General features: G+C 49.0%; 7 protein-coding genes across 7 annotated transcripts; 3 read left to right on the top strand and 4 right to left on the bottom strand.

The window, feature by feature from the left end:
• Window positions 1-1,718: 1,718 nt before the first annotated feature.
• On the bottom strand, window positions 1,719-3,380 carry DEU56DRAFT_248568 (uncharacterized protein). Its single transcript, XM_041345285.1, has 3 exons — window positions 3,040-3,380; window positions 2,569-2,978; window positions 1,719-2,512 (listed from the first exon to the last, which is right to left on the bottom strand). The coding sequence occupies exons 1-3, from the start codon at window positions 3,137-3,139 to the stop codon at window positions 1,958-1,960; spliced, it is 1,065 nt and encodes a 354-aa protein (XP_041210581.1). The 5' UTR covers window positions 3,140-3,380; the 3' UTR covers window positions 1,719-1,957.
• DEU56DRAFT_792461 (uncharacterized protein) lies at window positions 3,340-7,491 on the top strand. The gene is made up of 17 exons (XM_041352707.1): window positions 3,340-3,448; window positions 3,499-3,851; window positions 3,914-4,185; window positions 4,244-4,367; window positions 4,421-4,927; window positions 4,980-5,117; window positions 5,169-5,256; window positions 5,304-5,405; window positions 5,461-5,792; window positions 5,848-5,941; window positions 5,999-6,105; window positions 6,160-6,283; window positions 6,332-6,781; window positions 6,830-6,954; window positions 7,004-7,106; window positions 7,163-7,230; window positions 7,292-7,491. Exons 2-17 carry the CDS (start codon window positions 3,723-3,725, stop codon window positions 7,400-7,402), a joined length of 2,874 nt encoding a protein of 957 aa, XP_041210580.1. The 5' UTR covers window positions 3,340-3,448; window positions 3,499-3,722; the 3' UTR covers window positions 7,403-7,491.
• A 201-nt stretch (window positions 7,492-7,692) lies between these two features.
• Window positions 7,693-8,949, top strand: DEU56DRAFT_792453 (uncharacterized protein; the record flags this gene model as incomplete). The annotated part of the gene is made up of 5 exons (XM_041352706.1): window positions 7,693-7,986; window positions 8,038-8,127; window positions 8,182-8,235; window positions 8,278-8,708; window positions 8,757-8,949. Coding segments are annotated over 5 exons (1,038 nt in total), but the record flags the coding sequence as incomplete, so codon positions are not given.
• A 1,830-nt stretch (window positions 8,950-10,779) lies between these two features.
• DEU56DRAFT_910864 (uncharacterized protein) lies at window positions 10,780-12,113 on the bottom strand (the record flags this gene model as incomplete). Its single annotated transcript, XM_041357232.1, has 6 exons — window positions 10,780-10,872; window positions 10,933-11,270; window positions 11,323-11,354; window positions 11,408-11,608; window positions 11,662-11,845; window positions 11,906-12,113. The coding sequence occupies 6 exons, from the start codon at window positions 12,111-12,113 to the stop codon at window positions 10,780-10,782; spliced, it is 1,056 nt and encodes a 351-aa protein (XP_041210578.1).
• Window positions 12,114-13,656: 1,543 nt separating this feature from the next.
• Window positions 13,657-16,212, top strand: DEU56DRAFT_248462 (kinase-like domain-containing protein). The gene is made up of 11 exons (XM_041345284.1): window position 13,657; window positions 13,706-13,921; window positions 13,974-14,297; window positions 14,348-14,395; window positions 14,451-14,639; window positions 14,700-14,730; window positions 14,786-14,823; window positions 14,871-15,086; window positions 15,144-15,371; window positions 15,424-15,621; window positions 15,678-16,212. The coding sequence occupies exons 2-11, from the start codon at window positions 13,796-13,798 to the stop codon at window positions 15,885-15,887; spliced, it is 1,608 nt and encodes a 535-aa protein (XP_041210577.1). The 5' UTR covers window position 13,657; window positions 13,706-13,795; the 3' UTR covers window positions 15,888-16,212.
• Window positions 16,213-16,847: 635 nt separating this feature from the next.
• On the bottom strand, window positions 16,848-18,052 carry DEU56DRAFT_792430 (uncharacterized protein; the record flags this gene model as incomplete). Its single annotated transcript, XM_041352705.1, has 6 exons — window positions 16,848-16,962; window positions 17,019-17,356; window positions 17,408-17,439; window positions 17,493-17,693; window positions 17,747-17,930; window positions 17,989-18,052. The coding sequence occupies 6 exons, from the start codon at window positions 18,050-18,052 to the stop codon at window positions 16,870-16,872; spliced, it is 912 nt and encodes a 303-aa protein (XP_041210576.1). The 3' UTR covers window positions 16,848-16,869.
• Window positions 18,053-19,384: 1,332 nt separating this feature from the next.
• On the bottom strand, window positions 19,385-19,981 carry DEU56DRAFT_733016 (uncharacterized protein; the record flags this gene model as incomplete). Its single annotated transcript, XM_041348312.1, has 1 exon — window positions 19,385-19,981. A coding segment is annotated over one exon (597 nt), but the record flags the coding sequence as incomplete, so codon positions are not given.

Here is a 19,981-nt window from a genome sequence, read left to right as displayed (position 1 = left end):
ATTTTCACGCAGGAACTATTACGCAAGAGCGAAGCCAGCGGCCAGCTCCTCTCGACCTTCCAATCCTCACAAAGCACGCACGCACCTGCACCATGAAATCCAAGTTGACCCCAATGTGAGTGTTAGAGGTCATCCAATGTTTCGACTCGCAACAAAAATCATTCGCAAGTGCACCTTCCTACTCTCCGTTTTTCAATTGTGCGCGAGTGATGCTTTCTTGGATTTCATCACTCCACCCCAACCGATGGACCCTCCACCACTGACCGAAAGCACACTGCTCCTCCGGAGAATGGCAAGAAGTAGACTTTTCAAAAGGAGGGGGAGTGTATCGAGGGGGATTTAGTGGAGACTGTTGAGAGGTCGTCATAAGTGCTCAGCGCTTGAGCAGACCAGTGCTCGTGTGACGTACCGGCAACCATACTCATGACCTTTTTCGGTGGTTGGGCATCGCCGACTGTAAGTCGTAGTTTATGCCTGTGCTGATACCGCACGATGCGAGCTGACACAATCACACAGTGACGACCGATATAGGTTGCGTTCAACCTGTAGTACTGGATGACTTATTCCGGTTCATGAGGATGAGGCAATTGTTATCTGCTTTCAAGGTCAGAAACATAACACCGGTGCGCCACCTCCTGGTGCCAGTTACACTGCAGTTGCATTGTTCAGAGAGCCGCAGCTGCGCGTTGTCTACTCACCTTGATTCAGATGCAAAGAAACCACTCAAGCCAAAACTTTTGAAGCTTATGGAACGCAGCAAGAGAATAAATAACACACGAGCCACATGGCATGGTTGAGGAAGTACTTATAATGATTAACGAGCCTAGCCACAATTGACATATAGTGCGATGATTTCGATATTATCTTCCCAGAACTATGCTGCGGACCCGTAATTTTGGGGTGATGACTCGGATATGGGCGCCAATCATGAGCAACGTGCATTGCGGGGGGATCCCGTTCCTTTCTGGACTGCCACATATGCAGTGCCACCTTGCGTCACTTCCCAATTCATTGTCATAAGGCTTCTGCCAAGCTGGGATAGTGAGTCCAGTAAATCGAGCTTTATGACAGTTATGGCTTCCGGACTGCGGTAGACTGCGGTGCCGCTACGAGTCGTATGGATAAAACATTATGCATTATGGCGCCTACTATGTAGTATATAAAACAGTATTTAGGGCAGATCACCCACTCACTCACTCACAAGCAGGCTTCCCCAGCTCCTCAGAAGAGAAAATCTAGATTTTTCGCCGCAGAGCTCTATCATCGCTGCTACCACTGAATATGTACAAATCATCATCATCTACATCGTCGGTCACCTCTACATCCTCGGAAGCTCTGCTCAAGTCACAAAAGGACAAGAAGCATGGGCAGACTTCCCCTGGGCAGTCCCAGCCGAAAAATTATGAAGCGGCCTTTGGAGCGCTTCAAGCGTCGTATGGGTTTGGGTCGTTTCCAGGGTCTACGCGCTCCAGTAAATAGGAGTCTTTGAGCGGACGGTGAGTGAATGCAGATGGAATTGTGACGATGAGACTGATGATGATTCAGAACAGTACAAGTGGATAGGGGAGCCAAGTTTGGAGCTGAATGGGGTATACTGGGGAAGAGGTCACCGGGGATGAGTGGTGGAATGACGCCAAAGCTATAACAGTCACGGTGAATTGAGATATTCGCCTTTATGATATTCCAGTCTTGCTACGTAAACCATAAACCACTGCATATATTAGCGTAAAACAGTAATGGGGATGCCACGATTGCCAAACAAAAATTGGTATCACTTGAAATCAAGCGTACATACAGAACTCGTGCAGGGTGAGCGATACAACGGGATGAGGATAAGAAGTGTGTTAAATCAAATGCTAAAGGATTGTGTGGAAATGGGGTGATAGAAAAACAGCGCGACCCTATGACATACACTAGAAGGTAATACCTACCTTCTTTACTTCTAATCGAGTGGCTATCATCTTCTGGCCACTCGCTTTCGTTCTCGTCCCTCATCTTCTACGTCCATGGCGTCTCCCAAGCTGTTTTGGGTCTGTGTATGGCTGGCGCCAAGGACAGATGCACGCGAGCTTCGCGTTCTCCGCCTAGCATTTCCAGAGGTGGATGTGATGGTTGATGAGACGCTACTCCCTTGTGAAGATGATTCGGTAGCGCCTGAAGAAGCGCTGGAATCGAGCATCATCATGACAGCATGACGGCGCTTGGCGCCAGCGGTATAGTCGGAGAAAGCAGGGTCTCCTGTAACAGATGTTGCTGCTGTGACAGGAGACATGCGGAATAGATTCTCTGACGGTGTAAGACAAGCCGTGATGGGTGGGCCGGCGGGGAAGGGCTCGGAATTGTCTTTCTTGGCGCCTAAGGCACGGGATTTGTATGGACGTTGGCCGGCGTATGGGTGGCTTGATTGGCGTGCGGGTGGCACAGCGGATGGTGTGGGTGAGGATTGTCTGTTGGGAACATTTGGGGTGTTAACCGTGAAAGGTGAGTGCGGAGTCAAAGGCGCTGGAGCAGCCTAAGAGAAGGGGAATATATCAGCTAATGTGCAACAAAAAGGATCAAGAAGCATACATTTTGCTGTTCCAGACGAGAAGAAGAGGGACCTGATTGTACAGTGTTCCTCGTGGTGTCCCCGGTGAAAACATCACGGGGAGTGGAACCTTTATTTGTGTCGGGGCGACTGGCAGGGACGCTCCCTCTTGCTCGTTCTTTTTCTCTTTCACGTTCTTCATCCTCATCCTCCTCTTCTTCGCGAGCCTTTACTGCCTCCATTCTAGCCTCAATCCAGTCCATGATTCGCCCGATGGTCATCACGTCTCCGGCAGGGTTGTTTGAGCCAGATAGCGCTACACCACCTGTAGAAACTCCCTGTTGGATCATCGACATGAGATCTTGACAGGCTGTTGCGTATCCTGCATTATAAGCTCGTTTGGAGGCATGTCTTGAAGATCGGTAAAGGGTTGTTATACTGAGCGCAGCAGCTTGTTATGTGTGCTGAACGTGAGTAACGTGGGTGAAGCCCGTCAGAGAAAAGCTCATCACCTTTAAAGTTGTTCAATAGGTCCTTCTCAGCTTTCTCGAAGTTTGCTGCTGGTAGAGATTTAGCCAAACCGTTGAGATCTAGGGATGAATCCATGGCCATGGAGGTTGCTGGCAAGTCAATGTCAGGCACGGTATGCGTGCAGCTTGGAAATCAGTTGTGGATTACGTAAGTTGATATAAACCGCGTTGTACTAGTTTTGGGCTATGAGAAGCTTCGGCGAGGGAAAGACTGGAGAATCGATGTCGAGTCAGTGAGTGTGGAAGTTCTTGGTCAAAGTGCTGCACGGCGGTCAAGTGCTACGGCCTACACCGGGCCACCCGGTAAACATGAAACGTGACAGGTCCACGCAGTCACAGATGTCACAAGGTGGCCCTCTTCGCGCAAACATGGATGAAGAGGACGACTTCTGTAAGTCTTGAAATCGTGATTGGCATGTTTATTTCTTGATTTCACCGTAGACGACGGGAGCCTGAGTGTGGTGGACTCAGAGTCAGACTATGCGGATGACTCTGAATCTGGCGATGATGAAGCAGAAGGAGAAGAAGAATCGGAAGCTGAAGACATTGAATTGCCTCATGGCGTTCAAGCAGAGATCGACACAGATTTCAAGTGCATACATCTCCCTTGAGACGATTTTCGTATCTGAGTATGAGATGGCAGCCGACTAGTGAGCAACATTCGCATGACAGATGACGTATCAAATGCAGCGATGCTCCATCGAGAATGGGACTTCAATATCGCCCAGCAAGACGCGGAATTTCGCGATGACCTTCGCGAAGCATCAGGGATAGGGAAGAAAAAAAGCAAGAAAGTGCGTAGTCTGATAGTTCTTTTGGACTCCCCCGCAACTGCATTTTTGCATCGTGTTCTCAGCGCGGTCGTCAGCACGGACCTGTGCTCTCCCATCAAGTACGCGCCCTCATAGGTGAAGGGAATCAAGCATATGTCGATGGAAATATCACAGAAGCAATTCGAATCATGCAGGAAGTCATTCGCATCGAGCCTCGAGCGTCGTCGGCGTGGTCCGTTATTGCTCAATGCTATGAAGATTCAAACGAGCCGAAGAAGGCGCTCCAACTACGTATTATGGCTGCACATCTTCGGCACGATGCGGATGAATGGGAGAGACTAGCTGCACAATCAAGGTAGGGTCATGATCGGCTTTCATCCAAGGGAACCTTGACCAACAACGCGTTTCAACAGAGATTTGGGCTATAATCAACAAGCCATATATTGCTACAGCAAGGTATATAGTCTTGACCCATCAAATGTGGACGCACTTTGGGACCGTGCTTCCTTGGCAAAGGAAATAAACGACCTTCGCGCTGTATGTCACATCATTTCCTATTCACGCTTCTCCAACATATCACCCCAATCTAGGCTCGCCATTCCCTTCTTGCAATTTTGAAACGGTTTCCACATGACATGACAGTTCTGGCAGAGCTTCGTCCGATACTCATCGAAGTATCAGACCTTCCCCTCTGTGCCTCTCTTTACCAGGCTGCCTTGGAACACTACCAGACCATTCAGCCTCTGGGTCCTGCACATCCTATCGACCCTTCCCTGAATGACCAGTTGCCACCGAACCAAATATTCGGTTTCATCGACCTTTTAGTTCTCGCCGATCTGTATAACACGATGACAGAATACGATCATGCAATCCAAATAATAAGGAAAGGATGCAGATGGTTACAAGGCCGCGCAAACCAGCGCTTCTGGGATGGGTGTATAGACGACCGAGAATACGATTTACCTCGCGAGGATCGAGGTAACGTGAATATCGAGCGAAGCGGCGATGTTCAACCCGGTCACTATCCTCTTGACGTCAACGCCCGACACCGACTCGCCATCGCGCGGATCAAGCTAGGAGAAGTCGAGGAAGGCAAGGTGCGTGTTAGTCATGCACCAAAAACCTATGGGTGGATGACGGGTCTCACAGATGCATGCTTCTATCGTCCTCGCGCAAGATGTTCTCGATTATGCTGCTCTTTTTGGAGAGATCGCTGACTCATATTTTGAGCGTGAGATGTATGCTGATGCAAGGCCGATCTACGAGGTTCTCGGCGCGGACCCTGCAGTGCGTTTCCTTTGACTTTCATAACGGCTTTCCTGCTGATCCGTTGTATAGACAAGTAGCTTGTACGTACTGCTTCAGGTTGCAGTGTGCCGTAGGATGCTCGGTGATTTGCAAGAGGCCGCAGAGGTCTATAAGCAAGGTGAGAAAGTCCTTCATACATCATGCTAAAGTTTAATATCCCATTAGTCATTGATGCGGATCAAACCAACAACGACGCGAAGATGAAACTCGCCGAGCTCTACGAAATCATGGACGAACCTCGGAAGGCCCTGGAACTCGTTTATCAAGGCTAGAGCGTCTCTTACTATTTAAGCTGAAGAATCCAATATCTGTCCTTCAACAGTCATCGACTCTCGCAAACGACGTGCGCACCAGCCTGAAGCCACACCCGCACCCGGTAATGTTCCCCAACCACAAGGCGCATCGCTCTTCGAAGAGAAATCACGCACCAAAGCCAAAACTCCAGCTCCCGGTAAAAGCAGGCTCACCTTGTCCGAGCTCAAAGCGCTCGAAGAGCAACGCGAGCGGGAGGTGCTGTTAGGGTACAACCGCGTTGATGATCTGTGGCCGCGTATGTTGCACGGAGACGTGGAGGCAGAGAGGGAGTGGATGCTTGAGGCAGAGAAACTTGTGGAAATGTTTAGGGAGACAAGGAATTTGTTTTTGACAACGAGGGTGATTGGATAGGTATCACTGCGCTTGTGATGAAGTCACTGACCGATTCTGGCAGGACTATGACTTTAAGGGCATGTTCCCCAAGAGAAGAATACAACGAAGGGATGATACAGACGAGGACAGGATGGTGTCAAGGCTCGAACTTAATGGTCGGTGATGGCAGGCGTTCGCTGACTATACGTTATTTTGACCTTAACACTCTGTAGAACGCGACAAACATACCCGGAAAGCCAAAGATGACAGTCAAGCATCCGTGAAGGTGGATTCGTTCCGCGGCGTTACATTTGCGAGCTGGCTGAGGATTTTCATGCAAGTCAGTTTTTGCAGTTGTTATTGATCTGACTCTTTAATCGCTTTGGCTTCACAGTACGCCTTCGTTCTTACCAAACGGGGAGATTACGATCAGGCCGAAGAAGTCCTACGCCATGTCCTCTTATCGAACGCCTATCGAGATTCCAATTCACAGAACACGATTCGAATAGCGATCATCAGTGAGCGTCTTGTTTTGTTTTGATTCGATATTGTAACATGTCTTGCAGCGTGCGCCATCCATGCTGGCAAGTTCTCTATCGCAGTAGAACAGTGTCGCAAAATCATCAACACCCACCAGTTCAACAACGAAGCTTTTCGCCTTCTCCTGGTTTCGTTAGCCAGCGGACATCGCCCTACCGATTCGTTCGTTTCTTCCACGTTGCAAAAACATGCACTTCGTGAACTCCGCCTTCACGATGCTTCTGTCAAGACTCCAGAACTCATGAAATGGAATGTTGTTGGGCGCAAATATAATATGTCGTCATCAGGCAAGGAAGAGCCTTCGAAAGCGAACGAAGTCGAGGAAGAAGTAGATGAAGAAGCGGAGATCCCTGGTCCAACGGAGAGTAACGCGACGGAGAAAACAGCGGTCAGAATGCCTACGAAGAACAATCCAATCCTCGTGACTCTTTATGGTCAGATGTCTCTCGCTGCCAAAAGCTACCAGAGCGCTATATGCAAGTTAGTATGCCTTTCCGGGAGTTCCTAATAACCGTTCTTTCCAGTCTATTTGTTGCATGCGTACGATTATTGCCCTGAAGATCCTGTCGTCTGCCTGTCTCTAGCCATCGCTTCTCTTGGTAGAGCTATGCAGCGGCAGTCTGACAATCGACATCACATGATAGCACAAGTGGGTCTTCTATGCTCCTCATCCGGTCCGTACCTCAAATATGTGGTAGGGAATGGCCTTCTTGTCTCTGTATCGAAAAATCCGGAAATCATCTGATGATGAGATGCTTGCGGAGGTAGACTACAATTTTGGTCGGGCGTTCCATCAGCTTGGTATGAAAATTTTCCCTTCTCATGTGACAGCCCTTTATCTTAGAGACTCTGTCAAGGTCTTCATACGCACGCTGTCACGCATTACGAGCGTGTTCTTGAGATTGCCGAAAAGCGGGGAAGCGAGGTGAGTAGCACGTCTGCCACGTTCGATTATGGCGGCTGACGGTGGCTGACAATCCTACTAGCACTATGCGTCCGTCGCAAAAGAGGCCGCGTATAATCTTTCTCTCATCTACGTGACTACTGGTGCCGTACCATTAGCTGATGCGCTCTACAGACGATGGTTATCTATTTAATGAAATCCAACGTCTGATTCATACTGTCCTTTATGATGTGTCACACCTTTGTTGATTTCGTCTGAGACTTTCATCCAGAGACACTGCCATTGCTTGTTTCGTGATGAACGTGTCAGGCGAGTTCAGAATTGTTTCCTTCCAGGCCGCCTATTTCTTTGCGCAAGCTTCCCCTGTAGCTTCTTACTTCATACAACCATGTCGAACGCGAAAACTACGACTTCATCATTGATTGTGCTAGTGGGTTGTCTTCTTGTGTGCTTAAATGGGCGTCAAAACTGACAACCCTCCAGCGTGGCTCATCCTTCAGCAGCGTATCTTCGGACAAAAGCTCAAACTCATCGGACTTTGACCGATATTCCTACGCGTCTTCGTCAGGACAGACCACTCCTGAAGATGACGAGGATAAGGTATTCAAACTTGACGTGCGGCATACTTCTGCCAGTGAGAGCGAGGCGAAGCTGCGTCCGGTCTTGCGAGGCAGTCTTGATATGAAGAAGGCCGCAACTGCACTCAATTCCCGTCAGCGCACGTTGTCTACCGTTGTGAAAACCATGAGCAGGGCTTTTACGGTCTTTAAGAAAAGGGTAAGTCGGTCTCGTCTTTGGGTGTAGTGTTGAATTTACTGGTTGTTTCAGAAGTCAGAGGAGGAGGAGCCGGTCTTCATCGCCAGTCCATTGCGAGAAAGGTTTGGAAGGAGGATTTCGGTCAAAATGAGACCAGAAGAGGTCAGTCTGTCGGCAGTAGTTTGAGCATGGTACTAACAGAAGTCACGTGGGCAGTTCTACAGCCTTCCAAACCGATATTTCTCCGTGCATGATCTGCCTCTGCAAAAGGTGCGTTTATTCGTTGTCATCGAACCTTGCTGACGTCTTCAGGCCAAGACTGTTGGACACAAGGCGGAAAGAAGGATAGCATCTATCTCGGGGCCGCCGTCCTCGAATATCAATAAGCCATCCCGTAGACTGCGCAGCCCTATTTTCAGTCTTCCTGGATTCGTCGAGGAACTACAGGCCGCTACGCCTTCGTCGCCAACTGTGGCTACGCAAGTCCCTCTTGCCGACTCTTCCCCTGGAGAGCGTGAATCCTCCCAACGTATTCTCATCGGTATTCTCCGCGTGGCACTGTTTGTTCCCTGGTGCGCAGCAGTAGGCGGGGCGCTTCTTCTGTTCCCTCAGAAGCTCGAGGTTGTGGTGTTCCGCCCAGGCTATCTCGAGTCCTTACAAGGTATTCGCCGTTTTGCGCACTGGGCCGAGTGCGCATTCCACCATGTCATGATCTTCCTGGCGCTCGTCGTCGCGCTCGCGTGGTACAATGCTGCTGTGGGCGTTCCGGTGGCTTGCGGGCTCATGTCCAGGTTCATGTATGTTTGGACCGGCTTTCGGGTGGACTCGAACATGCCTTTGGGTTGTGATGATCGCCAGAGCTTGTACTTGTTGGCGAAGGGCACGGCGTTTGCGGAGCAGACGGTTCTTATTGGAGGTTGTGGAGGAGAGCCGAGGAGTGCGCGGTTGATCGAGGATTGAAGTACTGATGTCAGAGTGCTTATCTGAAGAGAGTCGGAATGTAGTTGATTGATTGTATCGTACAAGTATCAGCAGAGTCATCGGACGATGATCACACAGCGCAGACCTCGTAACCAGCCTGACTATGCGTTAATTCCAGACGGGTGAGATGTTCTTAACGGGCGTAGTCAGATTGATTTAGCAGGCGAAGCGAGGAGTTTGAAATTTGGCAGATGCCGGTCGTGCCGCTGAGGGCAGTCACTATTTGAACAGCGTCGACCACATAATGCCGGCCACGCCACTTGACCAGCCTGGCTACACCACTCGAGCATCCGTCACGGGTAGTATACTCCAGACCGGTCACGAGCCTGGACACGGCGAGGAAACTGGTATTTCGCTACCAGTGGAATTATATTTGAAAGGTAATTCAGTCCTAGATCTGCTTTTGATTCAAATCTTGCAGGAGGCAAAATGTTGAAACCCCCGAGGTTGCGATCAGCTATCGTCAAATTCTTCTCTACGCACCTCATTTTGTCCGTTGAATATTTATCAAAACAGTAGAGGGATTCACGCTGCACGGACCAGGACATTGGGCTCAGCTACTGGACCTTTCCAGTGAAAACGGAGCAAGAAATGCCCATGCGAGCACCTAGTTCTGGTCAATGAGGTGCACAATAACTTCTGAAGATGATATTTTGGCTCCTAGTCAAGTTTCAAAAACCAGAACGGGACCACTAATCGCGTAGCATTAGCCGCGACCCTATCCTCGCATGCTCACTGGTATTTCCACTGCCAGTCACGAAGGTACGTTCTAGTACGAGTGGCGGCACTTGTACAAGGTGAGTTCTGACTTGGAGCTACGGCTTAACTATGGACGATGTGTAATTATCAGACGTACTTGGGAGATAGAAGAGCTTCTGCTGATTTGGATTGTAGCCTGAATGGATTACAAGATGACCACAAGTTTCTTTGATCTCCCTTGGTCTCCCCACCTCGGATTTTAGGCAATTGATCTGGATGGCCGGACTTTAGCTGTCCCGCAATCCTGGTGCCCTGGTGCAATTCACATCAATACTCCAAGTGACAAGATTCGAGTGGTTTATATGATCATACAGTATGTTTCAAGTTCTATTTAAATACCCCCACTGCTATTGTACGTCTCTCCACCTCTGCTTTACTGAACCTTCAACACCTTCACTCAAAGCCACAGCTATCAACATCCAATCGCGCGTATCATGCCGCCCCTCCACAGTACCCATCAGCGGAGCGCTCGTGTGGCACGTCGACGAAGCGATCCGCAAAGCTTGGTTACTGCCCGAGATGTTCCGGAGTTTGCGACGAACACGGATTAGCTACAACGAAGGGAGGCGTGGTACAGGTTAAGTTCCGCAAAAAATGGGTGAAATACCAGACCGAATGGTATTTCACTTGCGAGAGCGCCAGGGAGGCCATTGAGAAGAAAGATCAACGAGAAATTGGTATGTCCAAACCAAACATTACTATCATCGATACTTGGCTTCCTAAAGGACGCACATAATATGCTTTTTGAAACCATAGAACTTTGAAGGAGAGGATATTAGGAGATGGTTTCTGGGCGAGGCTGGATGTAGATGGATTCGGGATTTGCGTATGAAATATAGCGTGGTTCTGCAGGTGGCGTATAACCGTCGACTTTTTTCACACCCAACCTCGGAGAGATAAGTGGATGAGATCATGACAAAATGAATATGGCGCTGGCCAGAACAAATCACCAAGACTCAGTAGGTGCGATGAGGAGACAAGATCATAAGAGCAGACAACGGAAACTATGAAGAACAAAGGCGCACATTCTTCTGACAAGCTACGTCTGGAACTACCTCCGTTGATAATGTCACGTCAATTTGTGGACGAGTCAGGTACTACCAGATAATCCTGGACTATCGGAGCAATCTTGTCAGAAACACGGCTCAGAATGTCTATCGTCTCATTCTGATAAAAAAAAAACGTCAATCATTGATGAATGGCGAATCAATAGACTTGAACTCCTACCCAAACAGCATCCTGCATTGTACGACCCTCGTCGCTAAGCACGAAATCGGCGACTTCTGTCAGGCGACCATGGCTTACATATCCGCCTTTCATATTCTCTTCATTGTCCCGTCCACCCACTGCGCCAAATATAAGTTGACGGCTGCCTTGTTCAGGCGTCCACGCCAGGAGAAGTTCCTGGATAGCAAGTGCGATTCTGGAAAATGAAAAAGTGGGTTGCTCGTACCAGGAACGACGTAGTTGTGAATAGCAGAATCCTGGGGTCACTGCTACGGCGCTGAGTGGTGTGATGGATTGCAACCTGTCTGTCAAGGCACGAACGAAGAAGATATTCAATACTGAGGTGCATGTGTTAGGTTGAGATGGGTAACGAGGGTTGGAGATACGTACACTTTGACTCAAGGTACCGGGATCGCATGTGCCTAAGAGACATCTAGTGAGGGAAAGTCGTATGAAGTTTGGTTTGTTTGCTTACTCGGTACACCACTCTGGGCTGCTCATAATTTCAAGTGGTTTCGAAGAAGTCATGATCTCTTTCGCGGGTATAATCAAATGGTGGACACCGCTGGATACGATTACCAACCGGGAAGGTGTTGATGACTTTCTCCCCGCAGAAACTAGTCGCGGAATGAGGAGCAACGAAAGCAGTGACGTTGCGATATGATTGACTTGCAGGCTGAAGAGAAAATATGAGCAATAACCACATGCAGGGAAGTGAGATGGACCAACATGGATTCCCACCCATCAGTGGTAGATTGGTAACCGGGCTGCGCGATCCCTGCGTTCATTACCAGGATATGTAAATCGCCGCCCTCCTTCTCAAATTTGTCAGCGAATGCAGTCACTGACGCAAACTTAGCAAGGTCGATTATCCAGAGCTCGCATCCATTGTATCCGGTCTCCTGTTTGATTTCTTCAGAAAAAGAGACGTCAATAATCTCGTATCAGGTTCAATTTAAACGGCTATACATACCAGCCAAAGCGACCTTTCCCTTGGCCTCGCTACGACAGGCAATTATCAACCGCGCTGGTTGCATACGGGCAAAGTGTTTGGATGCCTCGAGTCCAATGCCTACATTGGCGCCGACGACGAGAACTGTTTTCCCAGATAGATCAGTCGTCTCCACTGGGGGCACCGCCGACCATTGGCCAATCCAAATGCTGAGTGCCGATTCCTTCATGATGATGAAAAGCTTGCGATATATTCAAAGAATCATGTTTCGGGCTGCTTTTATAGTAGGCCAGAGTCAGCGCGCATACGTCATGACATCACTGGGTGTCATGGAGTGGTCAGCACATTACACAGTCTTGTCCATGCGGTGCCAATTGCAAGGCTTGTCTAGAGGATGATGGCACAACTCAGTGGCCGCGAGCGGAGTGCAACTCGTAATCATGATTAGTAACGACTGGGTCAGACGAATAAAAATAGCACTCATCAAACGGGGTGCTCCATCTAGAGCATGGCAGGACTCATGTCGGTTAGTTATATGCAGGCCGAAAGAAACTCACTCAGTCGAGTACCTGCCTTCATAAGGAAAGACTAGGTATGTGGATCGATGTTGTACACCGCCCGAGGAACTGTCAGGTGACGGCGCAGATGTCGACAACCACATCCATGTTTTCTTGCAACTTCATTCCCCCGGGGAATGGTCAGCACATTACACAGTGCGCAGCGCAATGATCAAGGAACCGGTTAGGACACTGTAGGCCATGCTGAACGTTTGCACGAGGTTAAACCGGTTGAGAGAAACTATGGGTGTGTCATGTCAATCAGCGTTTGCGCAAAACACGACGAGGATACTCACGGGCAAGGCCGCGTCTTGAACGGGAACCGAACACGGGGAAGGGAATGACAATTGTCATTCCCACACCATTGATGGATGGTGTTCGGCAGGAGGTTTTTTGCCCGGCTGCCCTTCTTACAAAGTAAGTACTGGAAAGGTTGCATACGGCCACTTGTAGAACAGCGCTCAACATCCACGTCCGAGTCATGGAGGAAAATGCGCTTAAAGAGTGAGTCTACTCCCATGATGCAGCGCGTGCATCTGCGGTCTTCGATTCATGGTTTCTGCAGCAATACCGCTGAGACCATACATGACTTTACATCTCAAATCAAGCTTGGATCTCCGGTTGCATCGAGTTCGTTTGGCCAAGTTTATAAATGCACCATCAATGAAGGCAAAACGGAGGTTTGTGACTGTCTATCTGAGCACCTCGAGCTCATGCATAAATATGGTATCTGCCAGGTTGCAGTGAAGGTGTTCACCAAAGGATCCCACTTCGAGGAGAAACTCGAGAGCGCAAGTCTTTTCAATAATATTGGAGGGTGCCGACTTCACTCTACATTATTCTATGGTCTATATAGGACTTGCGTCGGGAACTCGCAATATGGCTTAAGCTCAGTAAATCGACTTATATCGTGCCGCTACTTGGCATCGCAACATTCGATTCACCGCTTCCGGCTCTCGTTTTGGAATGGATGCCTTCTGGGACATTGTATGAACACCTCGAGACGCACGCCATAACCCTTGCTGCTAGAGTTGCATTGGTGAGTTCCCCATTCACATGTTACACACGCTCATCGAACCATATGCTACTATGTAGACCAAGGGCGTCGCTGGTGGCATTAATTATCGTTCGTCATTTTCTATCTAGACATTATTTTAGTCATTGATAGGCTTACCCAGTCCACTTGGAGAATGTCGTTCACGGGGACCTTCACCCCGTACGTATGGTCGTCTCTTTGTATATGTCGCACTCACTTGCTACCCAGGGAAATGTGCTGATCGACGGTTCAGGGAATCCACGTCTCACAGATTTCAGTCTCGCCACCGTTGTAGGAAAACAAGATCTCTAGTCGTCCATGTCGACCGTACACCACACCCTTAATCCTCGATGGCGTGCGCCTGAAATCATTGGAATCGAGAGTGTCCCTGAAAACCCGACTTTCGAGAGTGACGTCTATTCCCTTGGCAGTGTCATTTTCTTTGTGTGATCTCTTTTGTCTTTCTGTGGCCCCATCCTGAGCCTTCTCCACCCAGATCATCTCGGGGGATATACCATGGAAAGAGAAGAAAAAGCTAGATCAAATCTACATCGAGCTGGCAAATAAAGCCACCCCCACGCGTTCCGAGAACATCCCTGATGGTCTCTGGAGCTTGATTCAAAAATGCTGGTCATGGGAGCCGGGGCATCGCCCAGAGGCTGAAAAAGTTCTTGAATACATCAATTCGTCTGCGATCGATGACTCACAACCAGTGGATCTGACAGGCCAGATTATTGGGCGATTTGGCGGCTATTTCGCAGGAGGTGCCTTTGCAAACGTTTTTAAATGTGAATACAAACAACCAACGGGGCTTATCAAGGTCTGGCTAATGCTGGTGTGACGTGTCGGTGCTGACTATCTTCACTGCAGGTTGCTGTGAAAGTGATCAGGGTTGCTCTTTCACATCAAGAATTAGAGGTGAGAATTCTGACATTCCTCTGCGCTCTGTACCTCCTTAAGCATTAATTGCCAGAGATTTCTATGCGAGGTCAAGATCTGGGCTATCCTCAGGCATGAACACATTGTTCCTCTTCTTGGAACGGCAAGGGATTTTGGGTCATTCCCAGCCCCAGCCCTTGTCTTTCCATGGTTTGATACCACGCTACGCCAAATAATTGAAGAACAAGGCGCTCAATTGAGCATCGAGTCGAAATTACATTTGGTGAGCCACTGTTTACTTGTAATCTATCTAGACTGAATCCTCCATGGTGATGACCACTAGCGTCTCGGCACGGCGTCTGGACTTGAGTATCGTCTGTCTTCCTTGTCTTCGTACGACGTTACTTCAACTGACGTGGTTGTCATTAGTTCATGGTTTGGATATTGTCCATGGAGATATCACTAGTGTTCGTTGAACTTCTTGATATGGCCCTTTACTGACGGGACATTCCAGTTGAATGTTCTGGTGGACATCCAGGCAGGGACATACCGCGCGTGTCTCTCGGACGTTGGGTTGGCGACAGTCCTTGGTGGCCGCTTAGGTAACCACGTCATCCAAGGATCGAATGATCGGCTTGATGCACTCAGTTGGACCGCGCCCGAGTTGCTCAATGGCGGCAGCCCGACGAAAGAGAACGACATGTATTCTTTTGGTTGCGTCATGTTTCACGTGAGTCTGAAGCTCGCAAGACTGTATCTACTGTTGGTCACGATCGGCTATTCACAGCTGTTGACTCTGGATATTCCATGGCATACAATTATCGACGACTTTACAGTCCTTGAAAACATTCGTAGAGGAAAGTGCATATCGCGTCCTGCAACATCTGATTCGCCCGATATTACGGACGCACGCTGGGATGAGATCAAGATGTGTTGGTCAGCAGCAGCGTCTCGTCCATCTGCCTCGATGGCCGTAGACTTCTTGAAGAGCGAACTGGAGGCCTTGTCAGGCGGCGTAGGTTTATTACCAGTGTCTTCATGCAGTGCCGAATTTTGACTTTTCAAAGGACATGACTGTTCGTGGAGTGGGGGGGAGTCACCGAAGGACATCCTTAAGTCGGCCGACAACGCAATTTTCTCCACCAGCTGCTCCTGCCACTCCAACATCTCCACCTCCTGATGCTGATGTTGCACCAAATCTGTCACCACCAGGGTTTTTCTCCCGTCCCGCTCCTAGTCCTCGTGCTGCTGCTCAAAAGAAAAAAGTGAGTGGGTTCTGTTACATTTTCCTCGTTCCTACGCTCATTTGTTCCAAGCTTAGACATACCGCTCGGCCACCGACAACCCCAGCTTCCTCGTCAGGGCAGCGGCAAGAGGACCACAACAAAGGCAGGGCACAGTCGTTGCCATCGCCCCTGCGGGTAGTAGTTACCCCTACAACGGACTCATTATCACCATATCCACCTCCTCCTCCTCCACCACCACCAACCACCACCACCCCTTCCTCCCATCACTACTCCTCCAGCCGTAACAGCGACAAAACAAACTGGGTGCTGTACTCGCGTTTTTGGTTTTGCATTTGCCATTGTATCTCTTGCGGGTCTAATGGATTCTCTGACAGTTATCCGTAGTGCAGACCCACTGTCCTTTATCATATGCTTGTCTACTATCGCGCCTGTCCCTTGTCTTACTAGCATTCGTTACATCAAAATTTCAAGCATCGATTGTCCTTGTCATGTACTGTGCTACCGTGACAATCTCGAATAACATGATAGTATCGGACTGCTTTATGGCTGACTCGGAGGGTCTAGACCTTGCATCTGGAACTCAGCAGACATAAAGCTCCAAAAAGTAGGTTGGTTGTTTGTCAATGGATGGTCCAAAATGAACTAATTTAATTGTGCCAATCCGCAAAGCTTGGTTACTGCCCCAGATTTTCCGAAGTTTGCGACGAACACGGATTAGCTACGACAAAGGGAGGCGTGGTACAGGTTATCACCCACAAAAAATGGATGAAATACCAGACCGAATCATGTTCCGCATGAGGGAGGCCATCGAGAAGAAAGATCAAAGAGAAATTGGTATGTCCAAACCAAATATTACTATCATCGATACTTGCCTTCCTAAAGGACGTACGGAATATGCTTTTTGGAACTATAGAGCATATTAGGAGATGGTTTCCGGGCGAGGCTGGGTGTTGATAATATGACGTAGTTCAATGCTGAATGTGTGCTGCTCGCTGAGTACTGGCCAATAACATTCTCTTGACAGTTATGCAGGTTGCTGAAGGTGGCGTATAACTGTCGACATCGTTTCACATCCAACCTCAGAGGGATAAGTTCATGACAAAATGAATATGGCGCTGACCAGAACAAATCACCAAGACTCAGTAGGTAAAATGAGGAGACAAGATTATAAGAGTAGATAATGCAAACTATAAAGAACAAAGGTGCACATTCTTCTGAAAAGCTACGTCTGGAGCTACCTCGTTGATAATGTATCACATATACACGTCAGTTCGTAGACGAGTCAGGTACTACCAGATAATCCTGGACTATCGGAGCAATCTTGTCAGAAACCCTGCTCAGAATATCTATCGTCTCATTCTGATAGAAAACGTCAGTCATTGATGAACGGCGAATCAATGGACGTGAACTCCTACCCAAACAGTATCCTGCATTGTACGACCCTCGTCGCTGAGCACGTAATCGGCGACCTCTACGAGGCGACCATGGCTTACGAATCCGCCTTTCATATGTTCTTCATTGTCCCGTCCACCTACCGCACTAAATATAAGTTGACGGCTGCCTTGTTCAGGCGTCCACGCCAGGAGAAGTTCCTGGATGGCGATTGCGATTCTGTAAAATGAAAAAGTCGGTTGCTCGTACCAGGAACGACGTAGTTGTGAATAGCAGAATCCTGGGGTCACTGCTACGGCGCTGAGTGGTGTGATGGATTGCAACCTGTCTGTCAAGGCACGAACGAAGAAGATATTCAACACTGGGTGCGTGTGTCAGGTTGAAATGGGTAACGAAGGTGGGAGGCACGTACGCTTTGACTCAGGGTACCGGGATCGCATGTGCCTAAGAGACATCTGGTGAGGGAAAGCCGTATGAAGTTGGGCTTGTCTGCTTACTCGGTACACCACTCTGGGCTGCTCAGAATTTCAAGTGGTTTCGAAGAAGTCTTGATCTCTTCCGCGGGTATAATCCAGTGGTGGACAGCACTGGATACGATTACCAACCGGGAAGGTGTTGATGACTTTCTCCCCGCAGCGACTAGTCGCGGAATGAGGAGCAATGAAAGCAGTGACGTTGCAATATGATTAACTTGCAGCCTGAAAAGCAAATATGAGTGATAACCACATGCAGGGAAATGAGATGGACCAACGTGGATTCCCAGCCATCAGTAGTAGATTGGTAACTGGCCTGCGCGATCCCTGCGTTCATTACCAGGATATGCAAATCGCCGCCCTCCTTTTCGAATTTGTCAGCGAATGCAGTCACTGACGCAAAGCTGGCAAGGTCGATTATCCAGAGTTCGCATCCATTGTATCCGGTCTCCTGTTTGATTTCTTCAGAAAAAGACGTCAATCATCTTGCGTCAGATTCACTCTAAACGGCTATACATACCAGCTAAAGCGGCCTTTCCCTTGGCCTCGCTACGACAGGCGATTATCAACCGCGCTGGTTGCATACGGGCAAAGTGTTTGGACGCCTCGAGTCCAATGCCTACATTGGCGCCGACGACGAGAACTGTTTTCCCAGATAGATCAGTCGTCTCCACTGGTGGCACCACTGACCATTGATCAATCCAAATGCTGTAAAATGATCTCTTCATGATGATGAAAAGCTTACGATAGATTCAAAGAACAACCATTCAACCAATTTTAATAGCAAGCGGCTGCAGGCCAGAGTCAGCGCAAAAATGTCATGGCATCACTGAGTGGTCAGCACATCACACAGCCTTGTCTATGTGAGGCAAGGCTTACTGAGTGCATGATAGTCCTACTTCGGTGACATGGGGCCTGATACCGCTCCAGAATTGTTGTGGGGTGTACGGGATCAGTATTGTGGACGCAGGCTACCTTAAAGCGAAGCGCAGCTAAGGCATGGCTGGCTCCGGGCCGTTGCCGGAGGCCACGCATGCGCGTGAAGGGCTGGAGCTAGTAAGGTGGCAATTCCATTGGAGGCTTGTCCAGAGGATAATGGCACAGTCACAACCAACTCAGTGGCCGCGAGCGGTGTGCAGCTCGTAAGCATGATTAGTAACGACTGGGTCAGATGAATAAAAAAAGCATTCATTAAACGGGTTCTCAATGTTCTCAAACTCGAGCATGGCAGGACTCATGTCGGCTATTCATATGCAGGCCGAAAGAAACTCGGACTCACTGGCAGTCATGTACCTGGCTTCTTCGATTGGGCTGCATAAAAAATAGACTAGGTATGTGTATCGATGTTTTTTTTTTTTTTTTTTTTTTTTTTTTTTTTTCCAATTTATGTCCATTGAGAGTGATACTCTATGTAGGACAGTACTAGTAAGCCATGGAGCCCCTTGCTCCGTACCCCATTTCCAAACCTCCAAATGCATTGGTGTAGGGCGTACCCCCACCAATCCGCCGTTCCTGCCGGCCGTTTTAGATGGACGGTTTGTCGAAAATGAGAAGGCTAAATAATGTGCTTGCGTGTGTATGATGTGACAATGAATACGGTAACGCATGCTCGGCTGCTTACGCAGGCCAAACAGAGAATCGAGTAAGGTGTGCGATGGGATTATGTGAGGTAGTTCTAAGGAGTCGAGAAGTGATGGACTACTTCTGTGATTTGCGGTATAGTTGGCATATCCGCAGTGCATTCCAAAGAGGTTACTTCAGTTGCCTATCGACTGAGGCCTCAGGGCTGTGCCGTCGATCTCGTGTTAACGAGCTGGTGAAGTGTTTAGGGGGTTATGGAGTATGGTGTGATTAGGGCGATTTATGTTAGTGGGGTTTCGGGTCGTGGTAACTGTGGGGTGGGACTGTCAAACTGTCTAGGACGAGGGCGGCAGAATTTCACCTAGCGTGGGTTTCAGGCGGCGGGTAGCGTTAACAAATCTTGCAAGGTGGGGGATGGCTTCGGAGTCCGTTAGGAGGTATGGGAGAGAAGTGGATTTCCTTCCAAGGGCACATGCCAGGATGTGCCTTTCGCGTTGATATTGCGGGCAGTCAAACAAGAAGTGTAGTATAGTTTCATCGATGAGCGGGCAATGTGGGCAATGGGGGGAATTAACTTTTGTTAGGCGGTGGAGGTGTTTGTTCAACGGAATGTGACGAGTGCGGAGGCTGGTGAGGCGTTTGGAGCAATTGGCTGTGAGCTTGAGGAATGATTTGTTGATAGTGGCGGATTCTATTGCTTGAAGGCGATGATAGCGGGGGGAGGTAGGCCATAGTCTTGCCCACCTTGCTTGAACTTGTGTCCGGTGTGCTTGTTTCATAGCTGAAATACTTAAAGGTAGCGGGCCCTTGCGTAGATATCGGGGGAGGGACTCACGGGGACTAGTGCGGTGAGGACCTTCTGCTGCTTCTTTTGCTGCTCTGTCTGCCTGCTCGTTACCATGTACGCCTTCGTGCCCTGGTACCCATCTTAA

The sequence above is a fragment of the Suillus clintonianus genome (assembly GCF_016758775.1).
Source record: "Suillus clintonianus strain FC179 chromosome Unknown DEU56scaffold_21, whole genome shotgun sequence".
In the NCBI taxonomy this organism is placed as follows: domain Eukaryota; kingdom Fungi; phylum Basidiomycota; class Agaricomycetes; order Boletales; family Suillaceae; genus Suillus; species Suillus clintonianus.
The sequence above is the reverse complement of the archived record's forward strand: the minus strand, read 5'-3'. Positions and strand labels throughout refer to the sequence as shown.

Coding starts and splice junctions, on each gene's coding strand:
- DEU56DRAFT_248462 (XM_041345284.1), top strand. CDS start 13,796: ATGTCGACCGTACACCACACCCTTAATCCTCGATGGCGTGCGCCTGAA. Junction 14,396..14,450: donor TTTCACATCAAGAATTAGAG/GTGAGAATTCTG, acceptor ATTAATTGCCAG/AGATTTCTATGCGAGGTCAA. Junction 14,824..14,870: donor TCCATGGAGATATCACTAGT/GTTCGTTGAACT, acceptor GGGACATTCCAG/TTGAATGTTCTGGTGGACAT.
- DEU56DRAFT_792461 (XM_041352707.1), top strand. CDS start 3,723: ATGACAGATGACGTATCAAATGCAGCGATGCTCCATCGAGAATGGGAC. Junction 5,118..5,168: donor TTCTCGGCGCGGACCCTGCA/GTGCGTTTCCTT, acceptor TCCGTTGTATAG/ACAAGTAGCTTGTACGTACT. Junction 6,955..7,003: donor GACATCACATGATAGCACAA/GTGGGTCTTCTA, acceptor AATATGTGGTAG/GGAATGGCCTTCTTGTCTCT.
- DEU56DRAFT_248568 (XM_041345285.1), bottom strand. CDS start 3,139: ATGGCCATGGATTCATCCCTAGATCTCAACGGTTTGGCTAAATCTCTA. Junction 2,979..3,039: donor CCTATTGAACAACTTTAAAG/GTGATGAGCTTT, acceptor ACACATAACAAG/CTGCTGCGCTCAGTATAACA. Junction 2,513..2,568: donor CTCGTCTGGAACAGCAAAAT/GTATGCTTCTTG, acceptor CCCTTCTCTTAG/GCTGCTCCAGCGCCTTTGAC.